This window comes from Oncorhynchus keta, chromosome 17 (genome assembly GCF_023373465.1).
Source record: "Oncorhynchus keta strain PuntledgeMale-10-30-2019 chromosome 17, Oket_V2, whole genome shotgun sequence".
NCBI classification, from domain to species: Eukaryota; Metazoa; Chordata; class Actinopteri; order Salmoniformes; family Salmonidae; genus Oncorhynchus; species Oncorhynchus keta.
The window spans coordinates 47,559,842-47,587,685 of record NC_068437.1 but is presented as its reverse complement, the minus strand read 5'-3'; the positions used below and the strand labels follow the sequence as shown (position 1 = coordinate 47,587,685).

At 42.5% G+C, this 27,844-nt stretch overlaps 1 protein-coding gene across 2 annotated transcripts in view; it reads right to left on the bottom strand.

The window, feature by feature from the left end:
* cep290 (centrosomal protein 290) overlaps nt 1-27,844 on the bottom strand; it is a 73,015-nt gene that overhangs the window by 31,166 nt on the left and 14,005 nt on the right. For both annotated transcript variants that reach the window (XM_052466279.1, XM_052466278.1), the window contains exons 3-30: nt 24,087-24,170; nt 23,086-23,155; nt 22,936-22,982; nt 22,340-22,489; nt 21,663-21,716; nt 20,317-20,463; nt 19,496-19,678; nt 19,203-19,292; nt 18,504-18,626; nt 16,970-17,093; nt 16,482-16,654; nt 16,103-16,265; nt 15,567-15,667; nt 15,377-15,443; nt 15,103-15,215; nt 14,833-14,917; nt 14,464-14,600; nt 14,169-14,333; nt 7,587-7,736; nt 7,291-7,406; nt 6,780-6,882; nt 6,452-6,682; nt 6,064-6,237; nt 5,724-5,835; nt 5,318-5,523; nt 2,297-2,448; nt 1,954-2,065; nt 1,211-1,666 (exon numbers count right to left, since the gene is read on the bottom strand). In XM_052466279.1, the coding sequence (XP_052322239.1) occupies nt 1,211-1,666; nt 1,954-2,065; nt 2,297-2,448; nt 5,318-5,523; nt 5,724-5,835; nt 6,064-6,237; nt 6,452-6,682; nt 6,780-6,882; nt 7,291-7,406; nt 7,587-7,736; nt 14,169-14,333; nt 14,464-14,600; nt 14,833-14,917; nt 15,103-15,215; nt 15,377-15,443; nt 15,567-15,667; nt 16,103-16,265; nt 16,482-16,654; nt 16,970-17,093; nt 18,504-18,626; nt 19,203-19,292; nt 19,496-19,678; nt 20,317-20,463; nt 21,663-21,716; nt 22,340-22,489; nt 22,936-22,982; nt 23,086-23,155; nt 24,087-24,170 (3,888 nt within the window). The remainder of the gene's footprint in view (nt 1-1,210; nt 1,667-1,953; nt 2,066-2,296; nt 2,449-5,317; nt 5,524-5,723; nt 5,836-6,063; nt 6,238-6,451; nt 6,683-6,779; nt 6,883-7,290; nt 7,407-7,586; nt 7,737-14,168; nt 14,334-14,463; nt 14,601-14,832; nt 14,918-15,102; nt 15,216-15,376; nt 15,444-15,566; nt 15,668-16,102; nt 16,266-16,481; nt 16,655-16,969; nt 17,094-18,503; nt 18,627-19,202; nt 19,293-19,495; nt 19,679-20,316; nt 20,464-21,662; nt 21,717-22,339; nt 22,490-22,935; nt 22,983-23,085; nt 23,156-24,086; nt 24,171-27,844) is intronic.

Sequence of the window (27,844 nt, the reverse complement as noted above, 5' to 3'; positions counted from 1 at the left end):
AGAAGGAGAAATAAAGGTCTGGGGCTGTTGTTCATTGTTCGGGCTAGGCCTCTTAGTTCCAGTAAAGGGAAATCTTAATGCTACAGAGTACAATGACATTCTAGACGATTCTGTGCTTTCAAATTTGGGGCAGTGGTTTGGGTAAGTCCCTTTCTTGTTTCAGCATGACAATGCCCCCGTGCACAAAGCGAGGTCCATACAAAAAAGGTTTGTCGAGATCGTTGTGGAAGAACTTGACTGGCCTGCACAAAGCCCTGACCCCAAACCGAACTGGAACGCCGACTGAGAGCCAGGCCTTAATCGCCCAACATCAGTGCCTGACCTCACGAATGCTCGTGGCTAAATGGAAGCAAGTCCCCACAGCAATGTTCCAACATCTAGTGTTGGAACAACTCTGGACCTCAAAGCCAGTTCCACTGCATTTTTTCATTGTTCCCCTCTAATTAGGGATTTAGACCTGGGACACCAGATGTGTGCAATTAATAATCAGGTAGAACAGAAAACCAGCAGATTCCAGACCTCGTAGGGTAAGAGTTGAGTACCCCTGTTCTGGTGGAAAGCCTTCCCAGAAGAATGGAAGATGTGAAAGCAGCAAAGGGGGGGACCAACTCCATAATAATGCCCATGATTTTGGAATGAGATATTCGACGAGCAGGTGAACACATACTTTTGGTCATATAGTGTATAAACCTGAACAATAACAATAAAGCGATTACAATTCAACACAAATGACGAGCTCTGGAGTGAAGGGCTATGAAGAGGTCTGGGTGGGTTGCCATGGTTATTTAGCTATTTGATTTGGAATTTTAGGACCCCTTTAGGTACTCGTCCTCCACTGTAAAAAATATTTTGGAAGTTATAGAAATGCATTTATTAATGCCCAGATATTTCTTTTTAACAAATATATTCTGTTACATATGCCTTAATGCTTACATATAAATGATATTATGTGAACTGAACTTTTTTATTATATAAAAATATATTCCTTTTTTTTGTTGAGACTACTAATATGACTGTCCCCACTACAACAAATAAATACTTAAATAAATGTAATTTAGTCCGTTAAACATTTGATTGAAATACTAGAATTCCATTAACTCCTTCTGTGGAGTACCAATATGGCGGCTGGTGGCTTCAAAGCCTTTCACTGGCCATTACATAGCATCAGCAATCCAGGGTTTATATACATCATTGGTCCTTGCCCACCCACCTTCTGAGCTCCTTTCACATCCTTCAGCGTAGCTATGAGCTCCTCTAACCCTTTCAGCCTCAGCTCCAGTTCCTGGGCCTTCCCCTCCATCCTCCTCCTCTCCTCCTCCGCTCTCCTCTTCTCCTCCTGCGCGGTCCCTCTATCCTCCTGCAGGCGCATCATGGTTTGAGAGAACTTCTCCTGCTGGGCTAAGGGCAGAGCCCCGGCAAACTGCCTGCGGAGAGACTGGATGGACTGTTGGAGGTGCCTGGCTCGGTTCCGGCTCTCCTGGCGAGTGTGGTACAGGGATTTCTCGCTGGCGTCCAGTTTCTGCTCGGCACGGAGCACGTAGGCCTCAAGCTGCTGGATCCGCGTGGCGGTGGCCTCTAGCTTCCCCACGGCAGCTGATTCGCTGAGCTGCAACGCTACGATGTGCTGGTGGAGCTTGGCGATCAGGGCTCTCTCGTCTGACTGGGACTGGGTGGGCAAACAAGACAGAGCAGGACAGGAGGGAAAAGTTAGCATTAGCAACAATGCTAGTAGTGAGATAAATTTGAGCAACATGGTAGTTAGCTATTCTAACTACCAGTATGCACAATGAATAGCCAGTCATTCTTGCAATGGTATCATTGTTAAACTTGATCAACTATTGACAATAAGATGATTTCTCATCTCTCGTGGTTGAGTTACTTGAGTAGAATGAGGATGAGTTATATGAATAAGGTTAAATAGGGTTGAATAGCGTCCGTGTTGTGTTGCGTTACCTGATAGTCGAGGACCTGCCTCCTTAGAGCTTCAACCTCCTTCTCTCTGGACTGCTGTCTGGCCTCCAGGGCAGACACCTGCATCTTAGCCACGTCAGACACCTCCCTCAACCTGGATACACAGTATGGGGTTAGCACCTTATCCCATTACCAACTGCCATTATAAAACGCAAGCTTACTGGGCAGTAGTAGTAAAGCTTACTAAATCAGGGATGGGATCAGGGCACATTGCATTTAGGCTAGGGCATTAGTCCAGTTTCATTAGACAGAATCAAATACACGTAAATATAACTAGATCACAGGAGGCATTATCACATATTACATGAGTGGATTTAGTACATACATTGAGGCTTCCACCTTGAGTTCGGCCTCAGCCTTCTCAAGCTGCATGATCCTGGCACGGTCGGCGTTGCTGCCGTCTTTAGAGACACTGTCGGCCAGCTCATCTCTCAGCTCCCGTTCCGTTCTCTGGGCCCCCAGGTACAGCTTTGTTAGCTGGGGACCAACAACACTTCAGGTTAGGGGCTTTGTGTCACTATAAGACATAGTCCAGGATACTGCATGGCCTTGTCCAGCCATGCTCTCTACTAGGGACAGGTGTTGAGAATTGCCATGATCAACACACTATATATGCAGTGAAAAATATTATTAGTTATTCAATGCTTCCATGTGTTTGCATCTGTCCCTATCCAATAAACTATCAAATGAAATTGAAATGATTGTCCATTGCCACAGGAAACAGAGATTTGTCTTTTCAAATCAAATCAAATGTTATAAGTCACATGCGCCAAATACAACAACCTTACAGGGAAATACTTACTTATGAGCCCCTAACCAACAATTCAGTAAAAAAAAAAAACATGAGTAAGAATAAGAAATAAAAGTAACAAGTAATTAAAGAGCAGCAGTAAAATAACAATAGCGAGACTATACACAGGGGGGTACCGGTACAGAGTCAATGTGCGGGGGTACCGGTTAGTTGAGGTAATATGTACATGTAGGTAGAATTATTAAAGTGACTATGCATAGATGATAACAAGAGAGAGTAACAGCGGTGTAAAAGAGAGGGGGCAATGCAAATAGTCTGGGTAGCTATTTGATTAGATGTTCAGGAGTCTTATGGCTTGGGGGTAGAAGCTGTTTAGAAGTCTCTTGTACCGAGACTTGGCACTCCGGTACCGCTTGCCGTCCGGTAGCAGAGAGAACAGTCTATGACTAGGATGGCTGGAGTCTGACAATTTTTAGGGCCTTCCTGACACCGCCTGATATAGAGGTCCTGGATGGCAGGAAGCTTGGCCCCACTACCCTCTGTAGTGCCTTGCGGTCGGAGGCCAAGCAGTTGCCTTACCAGGCAGTGATGCAACCAGTCATGTATGTATGCTCTTGATGGTGCAGCTGTATAACCTTTCGAGGATCTGAGGACCCATGCCAAATATTTTTAGTCTCCTGAGGGGGAATAGGTTTTGTCGTGCCCTTTCACAGCTGTCTTGGTGTGCTTGGCCCATGTTAGTTTGTTGGTGATGTGGACACCAAGAAACTTGAAGCTCTCAACCTGCTCCACTACAGCCCCGTCAATGAGAATGGGGGAATGCTCGGTCCTCTTTTTCCTGTAGTCCATAATCATCTCCCTTGTCTTGATCATGTTGAGGGAGAGGATATTGTCCTGGCACCACACGGACAGGTCTCTGACTTCCTGACTATAGGCTGTCTTGTCGTTGTCGGTGATCATTGTTGTCATTGGCAAACTTAAAGATGGTGTTTGAGTCGTGCCTGGCCGTGCAGTCATGAGTGAACAGGGAGTATAGAAGGGGACTGAGCACGCTGTCGTGGCAGAATCAGAATTCTTTAGGTAACATTTATAAATAAGATGTTTTATAATTTTTTATAAGTATGCTTATGTGGGAAAGTTACTTGGGCCCAGAGAGGGGAGAGGTCGGGTTAGTCTTATCTGTGAATGTGTCTGTAAACTATTAAACTGTAAACTGTGTCTGTAAACTAAACTGTGTCTGTAAACTAAACCATGTGAAGGGATGGGGTGATTAATGGGGAACTAGTTAGGTGGCTCCACAATGTCTGTGTGCCAGTCACATCTCTCTGTGATCTTGTCCAGGAGGGGGTGTATTTGATATATGCCATTGGATGAGGTAATGTTTTTGGTCCTAAGTGGTACCAAGAACGAGATAAGAACTTAGTTTAGGAGACCAAACTGAACGATAATTTATAGCCAATGCTTTCTGGCTATGTGTGTCTTTGCTATAAAGGATCTCAGTTACCATTATGTAAGCACTCTCAGAGAATTCATTTATAGACACTGAATTGATCTGAGTCACAAGGCTATGGTGAAGCTCATATAATTAAAGATGGACTTCATGATAACTCTGACGTGTGTGTGGTTTGCCCTCTCATGATTTGGTAATACAGGAAATTTCCACGACAACGCACCCCTGAGGGGCCCTGTGTTGAGGATCAGCGTGGCGGATGTTGTTACCTACCCTTACCACCTGGGGCGGCCCGTCAGGAAGTATTGATGAGCTTTGAGGACACTATGGTATTGATCGCTGAGCTGTAGTTATTGAATAGCATTCTCACATAGGTGTTCCTTTTGTCCAGGTGGGAAAGGACAGTGTGGAGTGCAATAGAGATTGTATCATGTATGGATCTGTTGGGGCTGTATGTCAAATTGAGTGGGTCTTGGGTTTCTGGGATAATGGTGTTAATGTGAGCCATGACCAACCTTTCAAAGCACTTCATGGCTACAGATGTGAGTGCTATGGGTCGGTAGTCATTTAGGCAGGTTACCTTATTGTTCTTGGGCACAGGGACTATGGTGGTGATACAGACTCGGACAGGGAGCGGTTGAAAATGTTAGTGAAGATACTTGTCAGTTGTCCAGCGCATTCTCGCAGTACACGTCCTGGTAATCTGTCTGGCCATGTGAATGTTGACCTTTTTAAAGGTCTTACTCACATCAGCTGCGGAAAGCATGATCACACAGTCTTCCGGAACAGCTGGTGCTCTCATGCATGTTTCAGTGTTATTTGCTTCGAAGCGAGCATAGACGTAGTTTAGCTCATCTGGTAAACTCGTGTTACTCGGCAGCTCTCGGCTGTGCTTCCCTTTGTAGTCTGTACTGGTTTGCAAGCCCTGTGTGTGGAATAAAGGTGGTCCAGAGTTTTCCCCCCCTCTGGTTGCACATTTAACATGCCGATAGAAATTTGGTAAGACGGATTTAAGTTAACCTGCATTAAAGTCCGCGGCTACTAAGAGTGCAGCCTCTGGGTGAGCGTTTTCCTGTTTGCTTATGACAGAATAGATGCTTTGTCCCTTCCCTAACTCCTACACTATGTAGATAGCTCTCTCCTACCTCTGCAAACTTTGTCTCCAGCTCCACGTTGCGCTCTTCCACCAGTCTGAGAGAGTTCCTGAGGTGTTCGTACATCTTGTGGGCATGCTCAGCCCTCTGCCGCTCATTCAGCTCCTTCATCTCCAAGGTGGTGATCCTCCTGGACGTTGATATAATCTCACTGTTGGCCACTGCCTTCGCTGCCTTGTCCATGCTGCTCTCACCACCTGGGAATAGAAAAACGCTCCAAGGTCAGAAATCCATTTGGAAAATTCAAAGAATCTTCCAAACGAGATTTCTGAAAAACTCAAGAAACTTCAAGAAAGTTCAGGGAATTTTGCAACCCTTGTCAGAAATTATAGGGCTTTGGAGAGACAATACAGACTCTAAAAGTGAAGTATTTTCAACCCTGAGTTGTGAAGCTTACCTAATGTGTTGATGTGCTCCCAGGCTTGCTCCAGAGTGTGGAGTTTCTCCTTGGTAATCTCCAGCTCTTTATTGAGGGCAGTGATGTGCTCACGTAGGGAAATGTTCTCACCCTAAAAGTGGAAAAGACAGATACGGTATGAGTCCACAAAAAGCTCTATAGAGAACTCAATCAACGAAAGAGGAGCCATACCGTCAATAATTATCCACGAATAAAAGGTTAAATTCGACACATTCACTGTTAACTACTAAACGAAAGTTAATTTTCTTAATTTGCACTAATATGAAGTCATTTGAAATTCGACCAGTCCTGAAAAGGAGACGGGGAGAGGAAGACCTACCTCTAGGTGTTCTAGGTTGGTGGTCCTCTGCACCAGGTGGTTGTCTTTCTGGAGCATGTCCCTGTATTTCACCGTCAGCTCTGTGTATTGCTTGTTGGCCCTCTCCAGCTCTGATGAGGGGACGCTGTCATCCAGGGCTTTCTGCAGCGCTGCCAGCTTATATGCTGCCATGTCCTACAAAAAATGCTATATCAAGTCTTGTGAAGAAAACGATTGAATTGGGAGTTAAATTATTCTCTACACCAGTCATTAAAAGTATACACTTCAAAGTTATTTCTTGGTCGTTTTTCAGTCAAGTGAACTCTTATACCCTTAACCCTTCTTTTATTGTTCCTGGATAGGTGTATGCAATATGGCAACATTTCAGACAATCAGAGGGCTCGTGTACCTTGTATCTGGTCAGGCATCCTATCCTCTGTGTGACAGATGCCTGCATGGTGCTGAAGTCATCCCTCAGTTTGTTGTTGTCCTTGCGGAGGTGCTGCTCCTGCTCCAGCAGGGTGGTGTAGCGATGTGTTAGAGACTTCTCGTTCACACGCAGAACCGTCATCCTCCGGGCCGCCTCCGCCACCTGCCTCCGCAGCTCCTCTGGATCCTTCTGCAGTGCCTCCAGCCAGTGCTATTGGACACAGTGGGGATTAGAAATACATTGAATATAATGCAGAGAGTTTAGAGATACAGTGAGCCACTGAGCAATGTTTGGCTCTGTCACTCACGTTAAACTCTTTGATCTTTACTGTGTCCACCAGCTTCTGCTCCTCCAGCTTGTTCTTCATCTCTCTGAGTGTCTCCTTTTCCTTCTGCCAGACCTCCTTCTCACTACACCATCATAATACTCAAAGATAAGTTAAGAGTTTTGTGTTCTATTTAGCTTTGTGGGTATCAGTCTTGCTGTAGTGTGTGTAGGGAGGACCGGGTTATTATTATTATTATTATTAAATGACACATTAACTTTTCTGGTGCCCTAAAAATAGGGGGCTGGGTTAGGGTTAATAATCTGAACAATAATGAGGGTGTCCATGTTGATCTTTTCAAGTATAAAGGGGTGTTCTGATTTGGTAGGTAATAGAGCTCGACCGACTAATCAGAATAGCCGATTAATTTGGGCCGAAATCTGAATTTTTGGGCTCCGATAAAAAAAAGAAAAAAAAGTTTTATATATTTTTTATATCTTTATTTAACTAGGCAAGTCAGTTAAGAACACATTCTTATTTTCAATGACTGTACCTTTGGTGCTCCTTGTAGAGGAGTCCCTGCTGATGGCGAATCACAGCAAACTTCCCCTTGTACTCTTCCAAGGCTGCCACCAGCTGATGGCTTGACTCCTCTTTGTTTTTAACCTCCTAAAAAAGAACATTATTTGCGAAAATGTCTCTCAGATCATTTGGGAGATGAGTTACAGAGAATAATACAAGAAAGAGTGCGTGTTTGAGATCGACTGCAAAGTCGCCAACTGCTTTGTTGTCAATCTCAAACACAATCGATTAGGCTAACATTAATGGGCGAAGTTGGGCGAGACTGACCCGTAACAGTCGAACGGCATACTCATTCAGAGAGCTGATAACCTCAGTGCTGGATAGGGCCATGTCTTCAGGGAGATTCAGGGTCCTAAAGATTACCCCGCCCCCTTTGGACTTTCTCAGCGCCTCCATATCGCCCTCCAAACGGGTCACCTGACCAACAGAGATAGAAGGGAAACAGTTTTAATTTTGGCACCTATTATAGATTTAGTCTTAAATGGTATCCCATATTATAGATTTAGTCTTAAATGGTATCCCCTATTACAGATTTAGTCTTAAACGGTATCCCCTATTACAGATTTAGTCTTAAATGATATCACCTATTACAGATTTAGTCTTAAATGGTATCCCCTATTATAGATTTAGTCTTAAATGGTATCCACTATTACAGATGTAGTCTTAAATGATATCACCTATTATAGATTTAGTCTTAAATGGTATCCCGTATTATAGATTTAGTCCTAAATGGTATCCCCTATTGCTTGATGCCTTGATAAGCTCCTTTCCTGAGGACGGCTCACCTCTCACAGTTCTGGGCGACTTTAACCTCCCCACGTCTACCTTTGACTCATTCCTCTCTGCCTCCTTCTTTCCACTCCTCTCCTCTTTTGACCTCACCCTCTCACCTTCCCCCCTACTCACAAGGCAGGCAATACGCTTGACCTCATCTTTACTAGATGCTGTTCTTCCACTAACCTCATTGCAACTCCCCTCCAAGTCTCCGACCACTACCTTGTATCCTTTTCCCTCTCGCTCTCATCCAACACTTCCCACACTGCCCCTACTCGGATGGTATCGCGCCGTCCCAACCTTCGCTCTCTCTCCCCCGCTACTCTCTCCTCTTCCATCCTATCATCTCTTCCCTCTGCTCAAACCTTCTCCAACCTATCTCCTGATTCTGCCTCCTCAACCCTCCTCTCCTCCCTTTCTGCATCCTTTGACTCTCTATGTCCCCTATCCTCCAGGCCGGCTCGGTCCTCCCCTCCCGCTCCGTGGCTCGACGACTCATTGCGAGCTCACAGAACAGGGCTCCGGGCAGCCGAGCGGAAATGGAGGAAAACTTCGCCTCCCTGCGGACCTGGCATCCTTTCACTCCCTCCTCTCTACATTTTCCTCCTCTGTCTCTGCTGCTAAAGCCACTTTCTACCATTCTAAATTCCAAGCATCTGCCTCTAACCCTAGGAAGCTCTTTGCCACCTTCTCCTCCCTCCTGAATCCCCCCTCCTCCCTCTCTGCAGATGACTTCGTCAACCATTTTGAAAAGAAGGTCGACGACATCCGATCCTCGTTTGCTAAGTCAAACGACACCGCTGGTTCTGCTCACACTGCCCTACCCTATGCTCTGACCTCTTTCTCCCCTCTCTCTCCAGATGAAATCTCGCGTCTTGTGACGGCCGGCCGCCCAACAACCTGCCCGCTTGACCCTATCCCCTCCTCTCTTCTCCAGACCATTTCCGGAGACCTTCTCCCTTACCTCACCTCGCTCATGAACTCATCCCTGACCGCTGGCTACGTCCCTTCCGTCTTCAAGAGAGCGAGAGTTGCACCCTTCTGAAAAAACCTACACTCGATCCCTCCGATGTCAACAACTACAGACCAGTATCCCTTCTCTCTTTTCTCTCCAAAACTCTTGAGCGTGCCGTCCTTGGCCAGCTCTACCGCTATCTCTCTCAGAATGACCTTCTTGATCCTAATCAGTCAGGTTTCAAGACTAGTCATTCAACTGAGACTGCTCTTCTCTGTATCACGGAGGCGCTCCGCACTGCTAAAGCTAACTCTCTCTCCTCTGCTCTCATCCTTCTAGACCTATCGGCTGCCTTCGATACTGTGAACCATCAGATCCTCCTCTCCACCCTCTCCGAGTTGGGCATCTCCGGCGCGGCCCACGCTTGGATTGCGTCCTACCTGACAGGTCGCTCCTACCAGGTGGCGTGGCGAGAATCTGTCTCCTCACCACGCGCTCTCACCACTGGTGTCCCCAGGGCTCTGTTCTAGGCCCTCTCTTATTCTCGCTATACACCAAGTCACTTGGCTCTGTCATAACCTCACATGGTCTCTCCTATCATTGCTATGCAGACGACACACAATTAATCTTCTCCTTTCCCCCTTCTGATGACCAGGTGGCGAATCGCATCTCTGCATGTCTGGCAGACATATCAGTGTGGATGACGGATCACCACCTCAAGCTGAACCTCAGCAAGACGGAGCTCCTCTTCCTCCCGGGAAGGACGGCCCGTTCCATGATCTCGCCATCACGGTTGACAACTCCATTGTGTCCTCCTCCCAGAGCGCTAAGAACCTTGGCGTGATCCTGGACAACACCCTGTCGTTCTCAACTAACATCAAGGCGGTGTCCCGTTCCTGTAGGTTCATGCTCTACAACATCCGCAGAGTACGACCCTGCCTCACACAGGAAGCGGCGCAGGTCCTAATCCAGGCACTTGTCATCTCCCGTCTTGATTACTGCAACTCGCTGTTGGCTGGGCTCCCTGCCTGTGCCATTAAACCCCTACAACTCATCCAGAACGCCGCAGCCCGTCTGGTGTTCAACCTTTCCAAGTTCTCTCACGTCACCCCGCTCCTCCGCTCTCTCCACTGGCTTCCAGTTGAAGCTCGCATCCGCTACAAGACCATGGTGCTTGCCTACGGAGCTGTGAGGGGAACGGCACCTCAGTACCTCCAGGCTCTGATCAGGCCCTACACCCAAACAAGGGCACTGCGTTCATCCACCTCTGGCCTGCTCGCCTCCCTACCACTGAGGAAGTACAGTTCCCGCTCAGCCCAGTCAAAACTGTTCGCTGCTCTGGCCCCCAATGGTGGAACAAACTCCCTCACGACGCCAGGACAGCGGAGTCAATCACCACCTTCCGGAGACACCTGAAACCCCACCTCTTCAAGGAATACCTAGGATAGGGTAAGTAATCCTTCTCACCCCCCCTAAAAGATTTAGATGCACTATTGTAAAGTGGCTGTTCCACTGGATGTCATAAGGTGTATGCACCAATTTGTAAGTCGCTCTGGATAAGAGCGTCTGCTAAATGACTTAAATGTAATGTAAATATGTAGTCTTAAATGATATCACCTATTATAGATGTAGTCTTAAATGGTATCCACTATTACAGATGTAGTCTTAAATGGTATCCCCTATTATAGATTTAGTCTTAAAAGGTATCCACTATTACAGATTTAGTCTTAAATGCTAACCACTATTACAGATTTAGTCTTAAATGGTACCCACTATTATAGATTTATCTTAAATGGTATCCACTATTATAGATTTAGTCTTAAACGGTATCCCTTATTACAGATTTAGTCTTCAACGGTATCCCCTATTACAGATTTAGTCTTAAACGGTATCCCCTATTACAGATGTAGTCTTAAACGGTATCCCCTATTACAGATTTAGTCTTAAACGGTATCCCCTATTACAGATTTAGTCTTAAATGGTATCACCTATTACAGATGTAGTCTTAAACGGTATCACCTATTACAGATGTAGTCTTAAACGGTATCCCCTATTACAGATTTAGTCTTAAACGGCATCCCCTATTACAGATTTAGTCTTAAACGGTATCCCCTATTACAGATTTATTCTTAAACGGTATCCCCTATTACAGATGTAGTCTTAAACGGTATCTCCTATTACAGATTTAGTCTTAAACGGTATCCCCTATTACAGATGTAGTCTTAAACGGTATCCCCTATTACAGATGTAGTCTTAAACGGTATCCCCTATTACAGATGTAGTATTAAACGGTATCCCCTATTACAGATGTAGTCTTAAACGGTATCCCCTATTACAGATTTAGTCTTAAACAGTATCCCCTATTACAGATGTATTCTTAAACGGTATCCCCTATTACAGATGTAGTCTTAAACGGTATCCCCTATTACAGATGTATTCTTAAACGGTATCCCCTATTACAGATGTAGTCTTAAACGGTATCCCCTATTACAGATGTAGTCTTAAACGGTATCCCCTATTACAGATGTAGTCTTAAACGGTATCACCTATTACAGATGTAGTCTTAAACGGTATCCCCTATTACAGATTTAGTCTTAAACGGTATCCCCTATTACAGATTTAGTCTTAAACGGTATCCCCTATTACAGATGTAGTCTTAAACGGTATCCCATATTACAGATGTAGTCTTAAACGGTATCCCCTATTACAGATGTAGTCTTAAACGGTATCCCCTATTACAGATGTAGTCTTAAACGGTATCCCCTATTACAGATGTAGTCTTAAACGGTATCCCCTATTACAGATGTAGTCTTAAACGGTATCCCTATTACAGATGTAGTCTTAAACGGTATCCCCTATTACAGATGTAGTCTTAAACGGTATCCCCTATTACAGATGTAGTCTTAAACGGTATCCCCTATTACAGATGTAGTCTTAAACGGTATCCCCTATTACAGATTTAGTCCCCCCCTATTACAGATGTAGTCTTAAACGGTATCCCCTATTACAGATGTAGTCTTAAACGGTATCCCCTATTACAGATGTAGTCTTAAACGGTATCACCTAGATGTAGTCTTAAACGGTATCCCCTATTACAGATGTAGTCTTAAACGGTATCCCCTATTACAGATGTAGTATTAAACGGTATCCCCTATTACAGATGTAGTCTTAAACGGTATCCCCTATTACAGATTTAGTCTTAAACAGTATCCCCTATTACAGATGTATTCTTAAACGGTATCCCCTATTACAGATGTAGTCTTAAACGGTATCCCCTATTACAGATGTATTCTTAAACGGTATCCCCTATTACAGATGTAGTCTTAAACGGTATCCCCTATTACAGATGTAGTCTTAAACGGTATCCCCTATTACAGATGTAGTCTTAAACGGTATCACCTATTACAGATGTAGTCTTAAACGGTATCCCCTATTACAGATTTAGTCTTAAACGGTATCCCCTATTACAGATGTAGTCTTAAACGGTATCCCCTATTACAGATGTAGTCTTAAACGGTATCCCCTATTACAGATGTAGTCTTAAACGGTATCCCCTATTACAGATTTAGTCTTAAAACGGTATCCCCTATTACAGATGTAGTCTTAAACCCCCTATTACAGATGTAGTCTTAAACGGTATCCCCTATTACAGATGTAGTCTTAAACGGTATCCCCTATTACAGATGTAGTCTTAAACGGTATCCCCTATTACAGATGTAGTCTTAAACGGTATCCCCTATTACAGATGTAGTCTTAAACGGTATCACCTATTACAGATGTAGTCTTAAACGGTATCCCCTATTACAGATGTAGTCTTAAACGGTATCACCTATTACAGATGTAGTCTTAAACGGTATCCCCTATTACAGATGTAGTCTTAAACGGTATCCCCTATTACAGATGTAGTCTTAAACGGTATCCCCTATTACAGATTTAGTCTTAAACGGTATCCCCTATTACAGATGTAGTCTTAAACGGTATCCCCTATTACAGATGTAGTCTTAAACGGTATCCCCTATTACAGATGTAGTCTTAAACGGTATCCCCTATTACAGATTTAGTCTTAAAACGGTATCCCCTATTACAGATGTAGTCTTAAACGGTATCCCCTATTACAGATGTAGTCTTAAACGGTATCCCCTATTACAGATTTAGTCTTAAACGGTATCCCCTATTACAGATGTAGTCTTAAACGGTATCCCCTATTACAGATGTAGTCTTAAACGGTATCCCCTATTACAGATGTAGTCTTAAACGGTATCCCCTATTACAGATTTAGTCTTAAACGGTATCCCCTATTACAGATGTAGTCTTAAACGGTATCCCCTATTACAGATTTAGTCTTAAACGGTATCCCCTATTACAGATGTAGTCTTAAACGGTATCCCCTATTACAGATGTAGTCTTAAACGGTATCCCCTATTACAGATGTAGTCTTAAATGGTATCAATGGCAGCAGTACAGTGCCTATTTACTCGACATTCAAAAGGCTGCAATGAAAAAGACACAGATATGCAACAATATCCATGGAACAATTTAACGATGGAATCAAAGTAAGGGAAACAGTGCCACTGTCAGCCCCACCACCGCTGTTACTGTTTTTGTTTTGTTGACGAAGCGGAGGTGAGGAGCATGGTAAAAATACATGCAGTACATCTTCTGGTGTTCTATCACGCGGGCAACGATGTCAGAGGAGAAAAGAAACAGTGCTGGTTGTTTGCAGTAACCTCTTTGTTATTGGAATATTGCAGATGGACGTGGCAGTTTCACCAATTAAGGAGTCCAGCTTTAAGCTATTGAGGTGGAATGGAATTACAGTGCCAGTAGGTATGAGGTTCATATGGATTGGATGCCATTACTACTTAACATTGAGTTATTCATAGCCTGCAGGTACCTGATTGTTTCTGCCATTAACAACACTACATTGTTGACTTCAAAAACAGTCTGCCTGTGGCAAAAATAATATACAACAAGTTGACAAAAGAAAGAAATGGACAGACATTATTTGGCCCTTTGTGAAAAATGTATATACACTCATACAACAGCAAAACATAATTATGTGGCTTTCTCATAACTTGCCCTACATACTGTACAGTAAGTACAACCAGCCAGCTGGATACCTTTTCTTTGGCTTTGACCAGTTGACTCATGGTGTTGGCAGCTTCCTCCCGAGCTGCCCTCATTTCCTGTCTGATCTCGTCGTTCCTTCCCGTCAGCTGGTCTACCTGGGCCTTCAGGTGGAGGCTGGTGTCAAACTTCCCATCAGAGTTCTTCATCTCTATTGCCTGGAACATGGCGGAGCAGGATTGGGGTCAATTCTATTTAAATTCAGGGCATGAATCAACATTCTAAGAACAATAGAGTGACGACATATAAAATGTGGACAGCTGTGATGATGCTACTGGTTACACTTACACGGACCAGCTTCTCCAGACTGGGGATAGAGACAGCAGCTTGTGAGGAGGGGGTTTTCTGTTGAGCATCTTGGATGGCCTGAAGGATCTCCTTCATACCTTGTTCCAGCTGCTTGTTCTCCTTAAACAAGTCTTCCACTAAGGGACACAAAGAGAAGAGAGCAGCGCTTATCCAACTGTGTTCAGGGATTCCTTTGGACATCCACGTTTCTCACTCAATGCATTGACACTACCTAGTCCTTTACTAGGAAATAGTATTGAGGAAGACATAGTGTGCATTTCTGACAGCGTATAGCATGAAATGCTGTGAGTAGCCATAAAACTACTTCAACATTTCCTACTATATAATATACTGCCAGTTTGTACATACATTTGGATTTAAACTGAGATGACTGGGTCCTCTGATGCTCCAAGTCTCTCTCCTTATGGTTCAGTTCTCTCCTCAGATGCTCATACTGTGAAACAAGTGGGAAAGGATGTATATAAGAGAGGATATAGCCCACACAAACCATACAGTGGAAAAAACTGGCAAAAAAATGTCAGGGTGATGTCATGGTTAGGTCATATACTGATTTTTAAAGACCGTTTTTAAACGTCTTTTAAACGACCAGAATTCTGACATCTCCTTCTGTCATCTAACCTTGCTTTTGATCTCCTCCTCATCTGCAGAACTGAACGTTGGTGTTGGTGTCAGTTTGATGGATCTGGTGGGCTTGGCATCATCCTCTAGCAATGAGCTGGTCACTGTGATCCCTATGATGGAGAAAAGTGGGTTTATCAGCACAAAAATAGATATAGACTTAGTTAAATGGGGGATGAAATACTACTAACTTGTTATCAGTATTTGTATGGCATGCTGGCTAACCAACTCATATCTCCCTCCTATAGTTGTGTAGCATGGAGCGGATATTTACCTTTGTCCTTTACCATTCGCCTGATTTGTTTCTTCAGTTCAAGTCTCTCATCTTCCAGTCGTTCGATCTGTGGAGTCAAGTGGGGTCGTAAGGGAAACAGGGCTTCTTTTAGTGCACTATGTAGGGAACAAGGTACCAAATGGGACACAGTCAAATTGACGTCAAGAAGTTCCTTCCCATCCCTATCTACCTCTTTGGTGAGAACCTGGTTCTCTGCTTGGAACTGCCTCCGTTTCAGGGATTTGGTTCTTCTGAATTCTGTCAGATCCACTTCCTCTTTGGGCTCCAGACCTTATGAAAGAGGATGATGGATGAATACAAAACCTGAATGAGAGGATATCCAACAATGAAAATGTCTAGCTAATAAGGTAACTCACTAACTTTATGAAATATAACACCTTCCAACAGGAAATCAAATATGTCTGCTGTCTCTCTGTTTTTTATGTCTTTGTTGTTTGTTGCTTGTTATTTTTTATTAAATGAAAGGATATTCAACAATGAAAAAATGTCTAGCTAATGATATCATTCATTAACTTTATGAAATATAACACAATCCAACAGGAAATTAATTTAGCGTCTGCTGTCTCCCTGTTTTTGATTTCTTTGTTGTTATTTCCAGTTCTTATTTTAAATTTCTATCTGTAACATGTTGAGACATTGTGAAATTAACATAAATAAAATGTGACTTGAAGTTTGTTAATTACATTTGTTTTGTGTGTGACTTACCGAGTCGTTCCCTAAGATCTTCGTTCTCATCCAGAAGGTTGTTGATTCTCATCTCCAGCTGGTTGATCTCTCTGGTCATAGCCTCCGCCTCACGGTCTCGCACTCTCATCTGATTCTTACACTCTTTGATCTCAGCAATGGCCACCTGCAGACCATCAGTGCCCTGCAGGACAGTAAAGAGAGATCAGCCATGGCTTTCATACTTTGTTTAATCTAGGATACAAGATTTGACAGACCAGACATCTCAAAAACAAAGCCTGTTGCATGAGTCATGAGAATCACCACAGGGTGATATAGTAATAGTTTTTTTTTACTTATTATGTTGGAGGACCTTAAGCAACTGATCATTTGTGAAATCGGGCAGACTAGGCAGACTTACAGACTCATAGAGTCTCATGTGGTTTAATGTGTCACTGAGCTCTTTGTCCTTGTCCCTGGCGTCTGTCTCGGCTAGCTCAGCCACACGTTCTGCTTCCTGTGCTCTTGTCTCTGTGGCCTGCAGCTTAGCGGTTAGCTCGTCCAGCTTCCTCTGCTGGATGGCTGAGGGCAGACCTGGGGAAAAACTTTGAGCTATAAGCTATTGCTAATAATGCTAAATCAGAGTTTATGGCTCTGTGCTACACTAGAGATACAAATGCTAACCCTAACATGCTAAATGTCTTCCCTTTAAGAAACATTTTAGCTTAATTGTCTGAAGCTAAAAAATATACTCTAAAGTTGGCGCCAACTAACCTGCAGAGAACACCCACACTTTTCAATCTTATAGCAATGTTGGTGCATAGCAGCCTTGGCTGACACCAGAACAACATTCCTTGTTAACAGCATCCAGATCCATGTGCTTTTACAACAAGACAATTTGACACGCACCTCTGTCTTTCTTCAGGGGCTTCTTGAGTTCCTCTATGAGCAGGGCATTTCTCTCCATCTCCCCCGTATACTGCTCCACTTGCTCTGTCAGCATCTTGATTTGATTGTCTCTCTCTAGCACGGCCTTGAAGACATTCACAAACATTTTATTAGTTTGGAACCAGCGTTAGTACAAGGACAACCACGGAAGAGCACAGCAGGTTGTGGTTTGTGTACAATAACGTGTAATAAAAGACATGAGATCTTGTGAAATGAAATGAAAGCAGAGAGAGGTCTGTAAAATAGACAAGAAATATGGAGGACCGAGTAACTTACACCACATAGCTCATATATGACCTGGCCACGAGTTAGTGACGGGAGTGCAAGTAAAGACAGGAGAAAAGAACAGAATGAACAGAAGAGAAGCTGCAGTGGAAATGACAGATGGAACACAAAGATACAGTATCTTGCCTGAAGTCGGTACCACCGATGTGCCAACATCTGCCTGTAGTGTCTGAATGGTTTGGGCTACACACTAATATGACCCCTCCATAGAAGGTGAGACTCATGAACAATATGGTGTTCTCAGTTTTTACCTACAACCCCCGCAAGTGTCACAGGACTCGTCTGAAGTTTACCCGGTACTGGGACGAAAAATGAATGGAAGTGAATAGGGAATTTCCAAGTCATAGGTGTTCATTCCACGGTAAAAAATAAATACATACTTATTATATCTTTCAGATATAGGACAGCCACTTCCAAACATACTTCCTTTTAAATAATTTTTAAATATCTATTTTTCCATGTATGAATCTGTTATTCAATGTGTTTCTATGGGCTAATAGCCGAAAAGCCCAATTCAATGTCTTTAATATACAGTACCAGTCAAAAGTTTGGACACACCTACTCATTCAAAAGTTTTTCTTAATTTTTACTATTTTCTACATTGTAGAATAATAGTGAAGACATCAAAACTATGAAATAACACATATGGAATCATGTAGTAACCAAAAAAGTGTTAAACAAATGACAGCTTTGCACTGGTACTGTATATATATATATTATATACCTATAGGGATACTAAAATTCTAAATCAAATAGCTAAATAATCCTTGGTATGACCATCTTAAAACAATTCCATATGTTATCTTAGTAGAAACTTAGCCCCTGGCACTAAGTTAAATATTTTCACAGTTGAAATATATATCTTTCAACAGACAGATATTTCAAAGATGAAGATAAACAAAAAACACACTGTTTGAACAGATAGATTTAGAGATTTCCTAATATAGTATAAAATGCCACCGTTTTAAAGTCATTTGTCGTTGCATGTACTGTATGTACCAAATACTGCACAAAAAGTTCCCTCACAGGAACAATGAATTATTTATATTGAAGTTTGAAAACGTACTGTAAGTTGCTCACTACTGTAAGTCGGTCTGGATAAGAGCGTTTGTTAAAAGACTAAAATGTAAATGTAAAATTCAGATCTAGCCAAGATGTATTTATATGTATGTATTTACATAAAGATAAGGATTTCAGCTTTGAGACGGACCTGCTGCAAGGCGATGATGTTGCTCTTGTCCGTGTCCATCTGGGTCGAGCGTAGCTTGTCCCTTAGCTCGCGGATCATCTGCTGGTACTCCATGATCTCCTCATCCTTCCCAGCCAGCACTCTCTGAAAATCACAAAACACAGACACAATCAAGGCCACTCAGAAAAACGCAGAGATCACCAGGGCCACTGACAAAACACAGCTGCAACTAACCAGGCAGTATGCTTTGATGAGGACAGGCCCCGAGCTAAAATGTTTTAATTTATACTGATTGACTACTAATGTTTGAAGTGTGAAGAATAAATGTAAATATTTCCTCTATACATAGAGTACCAGTCAAAAGTTTGGATAAAGTTTGCAAAGCTGTCATCAAGGATGGCTACTTTTAAGAAACTCAAATATAAAATGTATTTTGATTTGTTTAACACTTTTTTGGTTACTACATGATTCCATATGTGTTATTTAATAGTTTGATGTCTTCACTATTATTCTACAATGTATAAAATAGTCAAAATAAAGAAAAACCCTTGAATGAGTAGATGTCTCCAAACTTTTGACTGGTACTGTAATTAGCTGTGTGCTGTCAAGTTCTTTAATGATTCAGAAAACATACAGACAGCAGCATGCAGTACTTGATACAATCAGTGTATCACCTGCTGCCTTTTCTCTCAGCCAGGTAAATAATGTGAGAACACCCACCTTCCATTCATCCACCTTGGCATTCACGGCTGCCATGACTGGGTCATCTTCCTCCGCCCGGCTCTGAATCTGCTCTGTCAGCTCTCTGACCTGAAGAACACAGCAGTATATTGTTTTTATTCAACACCAATAAATGGATGTTATTTACACTGTCAATTCACAATAATGATTCAATATTAGAAATGCTTCATAAAGTCAAAGCCGTGCTGAAACTTTCCCAGGTTCAACCTTTACATTTGTCCGTATAACCGGAAAACCAGATTGCAACCTGTAATTTTGTCCCTCGAGGTTACCTGTAGCTTGGCGTGGTCCCTCTCCTTCCTCAGCTGGTCCATGATGGAGTCTGTCTGCTGCACAACGATCTTCATCTTGTTGTACTCGTCAGTCATCGTCTCCATCTCCTTCACTGACTCCTCTAGGCTCTTTTGCATCTGATCGTTCTGTGTCTTCAGGTGGGCGACCTCTTCCTCCGCACGCTAGAGGTAGAGGAATGAGGACACAGGTCTGGGGTTAGTACAGTAAAAGTACTGTAAATCATGCAATGATATCAACGGAAAATTCTGTCCATGTGTTTTTCAAGTCACGACTTGTCCTTAATACCCTTTTGACACTGTATCAAGGCGAGTTTTCTTTTTTTTATTTGACCTTTATTTAACTAGGCAAGTCAGTTAAGAACAAATTCTTATTTTCAATGACGGCCTAGGAACAGTGGGTTAACTGCCTGTTCAGGGGCAGAACGACAGATTTTCACATTGTCAGCTCGGGGGTTTGAACTTGCAACCTTCTGGTTACTAGTCCAACGCTCTAACCACTAGGCTACGCTGCCGCCCAGAGTTGTACTGCGCTGGCCTGGTTACCCATTAGGGAAATATCCAAATCAGGGAAGTTTCGGGCTCCCGAGTGGCGCTGCATCTCAGTGCTAGAGGCGTCACTACAGACCCTGGTTCGATTCCAGGCTGTATCACAACCGGCAGTGATTGAGAGTCTCAATGGGCGGCGCACAATTGGCCGGGGTTGGCTGTCATTGTAAATAAGAATTTGTTCTTAACTGACTTGCCTAGTTAAATAAAGGTTAAATAAAAATAAAAAATTGTATGAAAGGGGTCTGCAGTACCTGAACGTCCTCCATGCACTGGTAGAGCTGTCTGTTGGCTGAGTTGAGTCTCCTCTGTGTCTCAGTACTCTCCTCTCTGGACTGGACCGGCTCCTTCTGGTCCAGCTCCCTCCTGTAGAAGTCTACATCCTGCTGGAGCTGCTCGTTCTGACAGACACCGCAGGAGAGGAGACACAGTTAGAGAGAAGTAGTGGGACCCAGTGCCTAATCTACTCTCACAGGTTATACACTAACTACTGCATCGTCATATAGTTGTCCAAACACATACTACAACACACACTTATACTGGTGTATACTGTCATACACGTATTATGAACAGTCAACACACACTTATACTGGTGTATACTATCATACACGTATTATGAACAGTTAACATACACTTATATTGGTGTATACTGTCATACACGTATTATGAACAGTTAACACACACCTAACACACACCTATATTGGTGTATACTGTCATATACGTATTATGAACAGTTAACATACTATTGGTATATACTAACTGTTAACTGTGTGTTAACTGTTCATAATATGTGTATGACAGTATACACCAGTATAAGTGTATGTTAACTGTTCATAATACGTGTATGACAGTATACACCAGTATAAGTGTGTGTTGACTGTTCATAATACGTGTATGACAGTATACACCAATATAAGTGTGTGTTAACTGTTAACTGTGTGTTAACTGTTCATAATACGTGTATGACAGTATACACCAATATAAGTGTGTGTTAACTGTTAACTGTGTGTTAACTGTTCATAATACGTGTATGACAGTATACACCAATATAAGTGTATGTTAACTGTCATATACGTATTATGAACAGTTAACACAAACGCAGACAGACACTCACTGGTGTTCTCCTTACTTGGACAAACACTTATTTTCACCTTAAAAAGGTCCAATGCAGCTATTCTTATCTTAAAGTCAAATTATTTCTGGGTAACAATGAAGAACCTTAATGTGATTGTTTTCATTTAAAATGGTCAAAAACAAACTAAAATAGCTTATTGGCAAAGAGCAATTTCTCAAACAAGAATTTTGCTACCACTGTCTGGGAGTGGTCTGAGTGGGGAGGGGAAAACAGAAAACTAACTGTTATTGTCAGAGAGGTTTGGAACTCTCTTTCTTATTGATCTATTATGAAATGTACCGCAGGCCAAAACTCCTTTCCACCAAAACAGGCTGAAATTTCAGGCCGTCTTTTCAAACAGCTCTTACACTAAAAAAGGTATTATCAGAATTTGGGACCAATGTAGCAAAACATTTTGAAACGTAAACAAAAATGAGTGTTCATGTAGTGCCTCCCCAATTCAGACACGACTATGGTGTCACTAACCTCTCTTTTCAGCTTCCTGCTCTCATCCTCAGCCTCCTCTGCCCGAATCATCAACTGTGGGAACACATGGGAGATATTAGTTGCATTGGAATTGTGAACACAATGGGAGATTATCACTAGCCACTTTAAACAATGCTACCTAATATAATGTTCCCTACATTATTAATCTCATATGTATACGTATATACTGTACTCTATATCATCTACTACATCCTTATGTAATACATGTATCACTAGCCACTTTAACTATGCCACTTTGTTTACATACTCATCTCATATGTATATACTGCACTCAATACCATCTACTGTATCTTGCCTATGCCGCTCTGTACCATCACTCATTCATATATCTTATGTACATATTCTTTATCCCCTTACACTTGTGTCTATAAGGTAGTAGTTTTGGAATTGTTAGCTAGATTACTTGTTGGTTATTACTGCATTGTCGGAACTAGAAGCACAAGCATTTCGCTACACTCGCATTAACATCTGCTAACCATGTGTATGTGACAAATAACATTTGATTTGATTTTACTTTGTATAGGCTACATACAATCAAATCAATTGAACATTTTGCACAAAGTAGGAAGGTCTTAGTATAGTGTTGAGAACACAATGCCACACATTAACACTAGCTCACTATGGAATTAATGACGTCTCATAACATAAGGTCATACTTCCTCATTGATTTTCTTCTCCTTGCTCGTCTCTTTCTCCAACTGTTGAATATCCTTCTCTCTACGGTTCAACTGGGCCTCCAGTGTGCGCATCTCGTCCCGCAGGAAGCGAGTATCTGGCCCGCCGCCAACGCCCGACTTCTTGGCCATCTGGACAGGAAATCAAGCAGACAACAAACTCTCAGGCCCCCTCTGTTTACAACACTTACTCATGTACTTAAACTACCACCAGTCTCTCAAAAAACAAAATTAGGTTATGTCTCCATTTGCTTCTATGAACGTGTGAAAGAAGTCCCAGGGCCAAATTATTGTTCAGGAAACGCAGAGAACAGCTCAACAAACTGCAGCGTAGCAAAGCACTCTAATCTCCTTAAGTGCCGTCATTCTATGGTCACAGCTTACAATCTCCTTTGTGGACAGTGAGGGACTTTACTATTGGTTGAGAGGTGTACTAAGTCCTATTGAAGAAAACTGAGCATGAGTTGAAATGACCTGCGCTCCAATTCAATCAAAACTGCTTTCCAGAAACTGCAGTTTTGATTGGACCCTAATGCTTCACAGTTCAATTTAATGACAACATTCACACCAAGCCTTACCTCTAACTCTTCTTCCCACTTTAACTCCTTGGCCTTCCACTCATTTTCTGTAAGACATGAAAGAGATACTGTTGTATTATCTACTGTGGGCCATTCATTTAAAATATTCGTCCCAACAACTGTATTGAAAACAATGCTTTATGCACCTACCCGATCTAGCTTGTTCTGTCCCGGCATTATCGATGAGTTCAAATGCCATAGTAACCTCCTCTTTCTTCAACTGCAAAAAAATAAAACAATTTTAGTAAGCTTGGGCGGTGTACCATATATAGAAAATGTTGGTCAGCACACCTTGTTATTGGATTTTCAACATTGCAGAAATAATTTTATTTTAGTAAATATTAGTTTACAATTTTTATTTAAAAAAAGAAAAGAAAAATGGCATGGACAAAATTATTGGCACCCTGGAGCTAGTACTTGGTTTCACAGCCTTTGGCCAAGATAACTGCAGACAAACACTAACCATCAATGACCTGAATCACATCCATAACCTATGACGAGAGCTGGAAACAGTAGTTGGTGGAGTGCACCCATCATACATTGAAGAATTAGCACAGTTCCGTGCTGAATAGTGGGCCAAATTGCCAGTAGAAAGGTGCAGCAAGCTCATTGATGGCTACAAGAAGAGTTTGTGGCAGCTATCGTGGCCAAAGGCTGTGCAACCAAGTACTAGCTCCAGGGTGGCAATCATTTTGTCCATGTCATTTTACTTTGATTTCCTAAATCAAAATTGTAAACTTAAGTTTACAAAAATGTAACTGGTTTCTGCAATGTTGAACATCCAATAACAATGTGTGGAGACCAGAAGTTATTTTCAATTTCAACTTGTTTTAGAAGAAATATGGAATTATTTAATTTAGAAAAGTTCAAGGCTGCCAATATATTTGACCGCAACTGTACGTTACATGAAACTGAGACTATAACAGATGAATACTGTAAATCCACACAAAAGCAGGTCAAGTATCTGAAGCAAATATAATCAAACTTTTCTATATTAATTATACCACACTGTGTAGAGCTTATTCCTTCAAAGCAACTACGTAATGTATTCCACTCTGATATTAACACTGGATAAAATCATTTCAGCACAGTTTTATAGAGCTTGAGTAATGCATCTCTGGATGCGTCTGGGTAATAATAGCATTGGACACCTTCAGAAGGCCTTGAACGACTCGCAAGAGGTGAACAATTTTCTCTGGGCTTCCATCTTTCAACTCCCGCTCCCATCGTTTGACCTGTAGAGAAATAGAGCACCATTGCTTTTCAATGAAACATGAAGCAAAATTGTCCTCAGGCAGAAACACAGCAACAACAATACTGCTTCGTGCAAAATTAAGTAAACCCTGAGCATAACAGTCTGTCAAGACCCAGGAACAAGTACTGCTTGGTATTTTATGCATGTTCCTGTCCAGTGGTGACCCATCATTAAGGGCAGTTGGGACAGAGCCACGTTACCTGTTGCATGTTATTTTTGCATAAATACGTGCCACATATCATTGAGTTAATTAAGCCTCCATACAAACATGGTCTCTTTTTTGCTTTAAGGCAGCTCCAAAATACAGGTGTTTCAGCCTAGCTCAGTGCTTTCTGTGGTGGTGGGGCAGCCAGTAGAAAATACAGAGTTTAGGGGTTGGTAATGTTCTCTAGTTGCGCTGTGATTGGCTCAGCGTTCTGTCACTCATGGGGACACTACGTCACTGCCAAATCTAAGGGTAGAGCTGGAAAAATCAAGCCCCTTGGGTGCTGGCATACAGTTACATTAGAAGTGCCCATCCAAGAAGGTGCAAGGTCATTGGCCATAGATAAAATTAAGTCAAATCACAGTAGCTTTGATTGGACATGTCAACATCATACTTTCAAAATCTTAGCTAGCAGTCATCATCATGAATCAAGTCGACAATCTACTGGCAAATCCTTTTCAATCCTTGTCAAATGAAGTAAAAAAATGAAGAGTAATTACAGATAAAACGTATCGATGCTCATCGGCCATTGGAAATAAACATTACACAACAAGTTGGAAATCGCAAATTCAAGAATGAGTTATTTGGATGGAATCAGTGGCTAACTGCAAGCATTGCAATCACTTGCCTGTGTGTGTGGTCCCAAGTCTGGGTTTACATTCAACATTGGCCATGCTGTCAATCCAGCATGATCTCTGCCGCGCTCAAAACAACTGTAAACTCTGAAATCTGACTTCAGTGAGTTCAAGACAACTGGGAACTCAGGGAAAAACAAGCTCCGACTGGGAAAATACGTTTTGAACGGTCATCCAACTCGGAATTGTAAATTGGGAACTCGGGCCTCTTTCTAGAGCTATGACCTGAAGATCACTGACATCACGATACAACCCTTTTCAGTGTTCCCAGCTGTCGTGAAAGCACCATAAATCCATAGAATGCCAGACTTTGATGACAAAATTTGCCCATGAAGGACCACCTTGCCACCTTCCTGTTCAAATGAGCAAAGCACAACAAGGTGTGTCCAAAAATGTATTGTATGCTGCTGCATAAATTGTTATATGCCAGGGATACAGTGGGGCAAAAAAAGTATTGTCAGCCACCAATTGTGCAAGTTCATCCACTTAAAAAGATGAGAGGCCTGTAATATTCATCATAGGTACACTTCAACTATGACAGACAAGATGAGAAAGAATAATCCAGAAAATCACATTGTAGGATTATTCTTAAAAACATTTTTTTTTTACCCCCTTTTCTCCCCAATTTTGTGGTATCCAATTGTTGTCGTAGCTACTATCTTGTCTCATCGCTACAACTTCCGTACAGGCTCGGGAGAGACGAAGGTAGAAAGTCATGCGTCCTCCGATACACAACCCAACCAAGCCGCACTGCTTCTTAACACAGCACGCATCCAATCCGGAAACCAGCCGCACCAATGTGTCGGAGGAAACACCGTGCACCTGGCAACCTTGGTTAGCGCGCACTGCGCCCGGCCCGCCACAGGAGCGCGATGGAAATATGGACATCCCTACCGACCAATCCCTCCCTAACCCGGACGACGCTAGGCCAATTGTGCGTCGCCCCATTGACCTCCCGGTCGCGGCCGGTTACGACAGAGCCTGGGCGCGAACCCAGGGTCATTGTAGGATTTTTAATGAATTTATTTGCAAATTATGGTGGAAAATAAGTATTTGGTCAATAACAAAAGTTTATCTCAATACTTTGTTATATACCCTTTGTTGGCAATGACAGAGGTCAAATGTTTTCTGTAAGTCTTCACAAGGTTTTCACACACTGTTGCTGGTATTATGGCCCATTCCTCCATGCAGATCTCCTCTAGAGCAGTGATGTTTTGGGGCTGTTGCTAGGCAACACAGACTTTCAACTCCCTCCAAAGATTTTCTATGGGGTTGAGATCTGGAGACTGGCTAGGCCACTCCAGGACCTTGAAATGCTTCTTACGAAGCCACTCCTTCATTGCCTGGGCGGTGTGCTTGGGATCATTGTCATGCTGAAAGACCCAGCCACGTTTCATCTTCAATGCCCTTGTTGATGGAAGGAGGTTTTCACTCAAAATCTCACGATACATGGCCCCATTCATTATTTCCTTTACACGGATCAGTCGTCCTGGACCCTTTGCAGAAAAACAACCCCCAAAGCATGATGTTTCCACCCCCATGCTTCACAGAAGGTACGGTGTTCTTTGGATGCAACTCAGCATTCTTTGTCCTCCAAACACGAGGAGTTGAGTTTTTACCAAAAAGTTATATTTTGGTTTCATCTGACCGTATGACATTCTCCCAATCTTCTTCTGGATCATCCAAATGCTCTCTAGCAAACTTCAGATGGGTCTGGACATGTACTGGCTTAAGCAGGGGGACACGTCTGGCACTGCAGGATTTGAGTCCCTGGCGGCGTAGTGTGTTACTGATGGTAGGCTTTGTTACTTTGGTCCCAGCTCTCTGCAGGTCATTCACTAGGTCCCTCCGTGTGGTTCTGGGATTTTTGCTCACCGTTCTTGTGATCATTTTGACCCCACGGGGTGAGATCTTGCGTGGAGCCCCAGATCGAGGGAGATTATCAGTGGTCTTGTGTGTCTTCCATTTCCTAATAATTGCTCCCACAGTTGATTTCTTCAAACCAAGCTGCTTACCTGTTGCAGATTCAGTCTTCCCAGCCTGGTGTAGGTCTACAATTTTGTTTCTGGTGTCCTTTGACAGCTCTTTGGTCTTGGCCATAGTGGAGTTTGGAGGGTGACTGAGGTTGTGGACAGGTGTCTTTTAGACTGATAACAGGTTCAAACAGGTGCCATTAATACAGGTAACGAGTGGAGGACAGAGGAGCCTCTTAAAGAAGAAGTTACAGGTCTGTGAGAGCCAGAAATCTTGTTTGTAGGTGACCAATTACTTATTTTCCACCATAATTTGCAAATAAATTCATTAACAATCCTACAATGTGATTTTCTGGATTTTTTCCCCTCATTTTGTCTGTCATAGTTGAAGTGTACCTATGATGAAAATTACAGGCACCTCTCATCTTTTTAAGTGGGAGAACTTGCACAATTCGTGGCTGACTAAATACTTTTTTGGCCCACAGTGTATGTATACTGTAAATGAGAAAGTAATACTAAGTGTATGTTGTGTAGTAAGTCTATTTTCCCCTCTTAACTTCACCTACTGTCCTGACTTGGTGGTGCACATGAAGACTATAACCTGTTTTAGAGATATGTAATCATTGAATATTGTAAGACCTTTCATTGTCTGCTTACACTACCGGTCAAAAGTTTTAGAACACCTACTCATTCAATGGTTTTTCTTTATTTTTTACTATTTTCTACATTGTAGAATAATAGTGAAGACATCAAAACTATGAAAAAACACATATGGAATCATGTAGTAACCAAAAAAAAGTGTTAAACAAAACAAAATATATTTTACATTTGAGATTCTTCA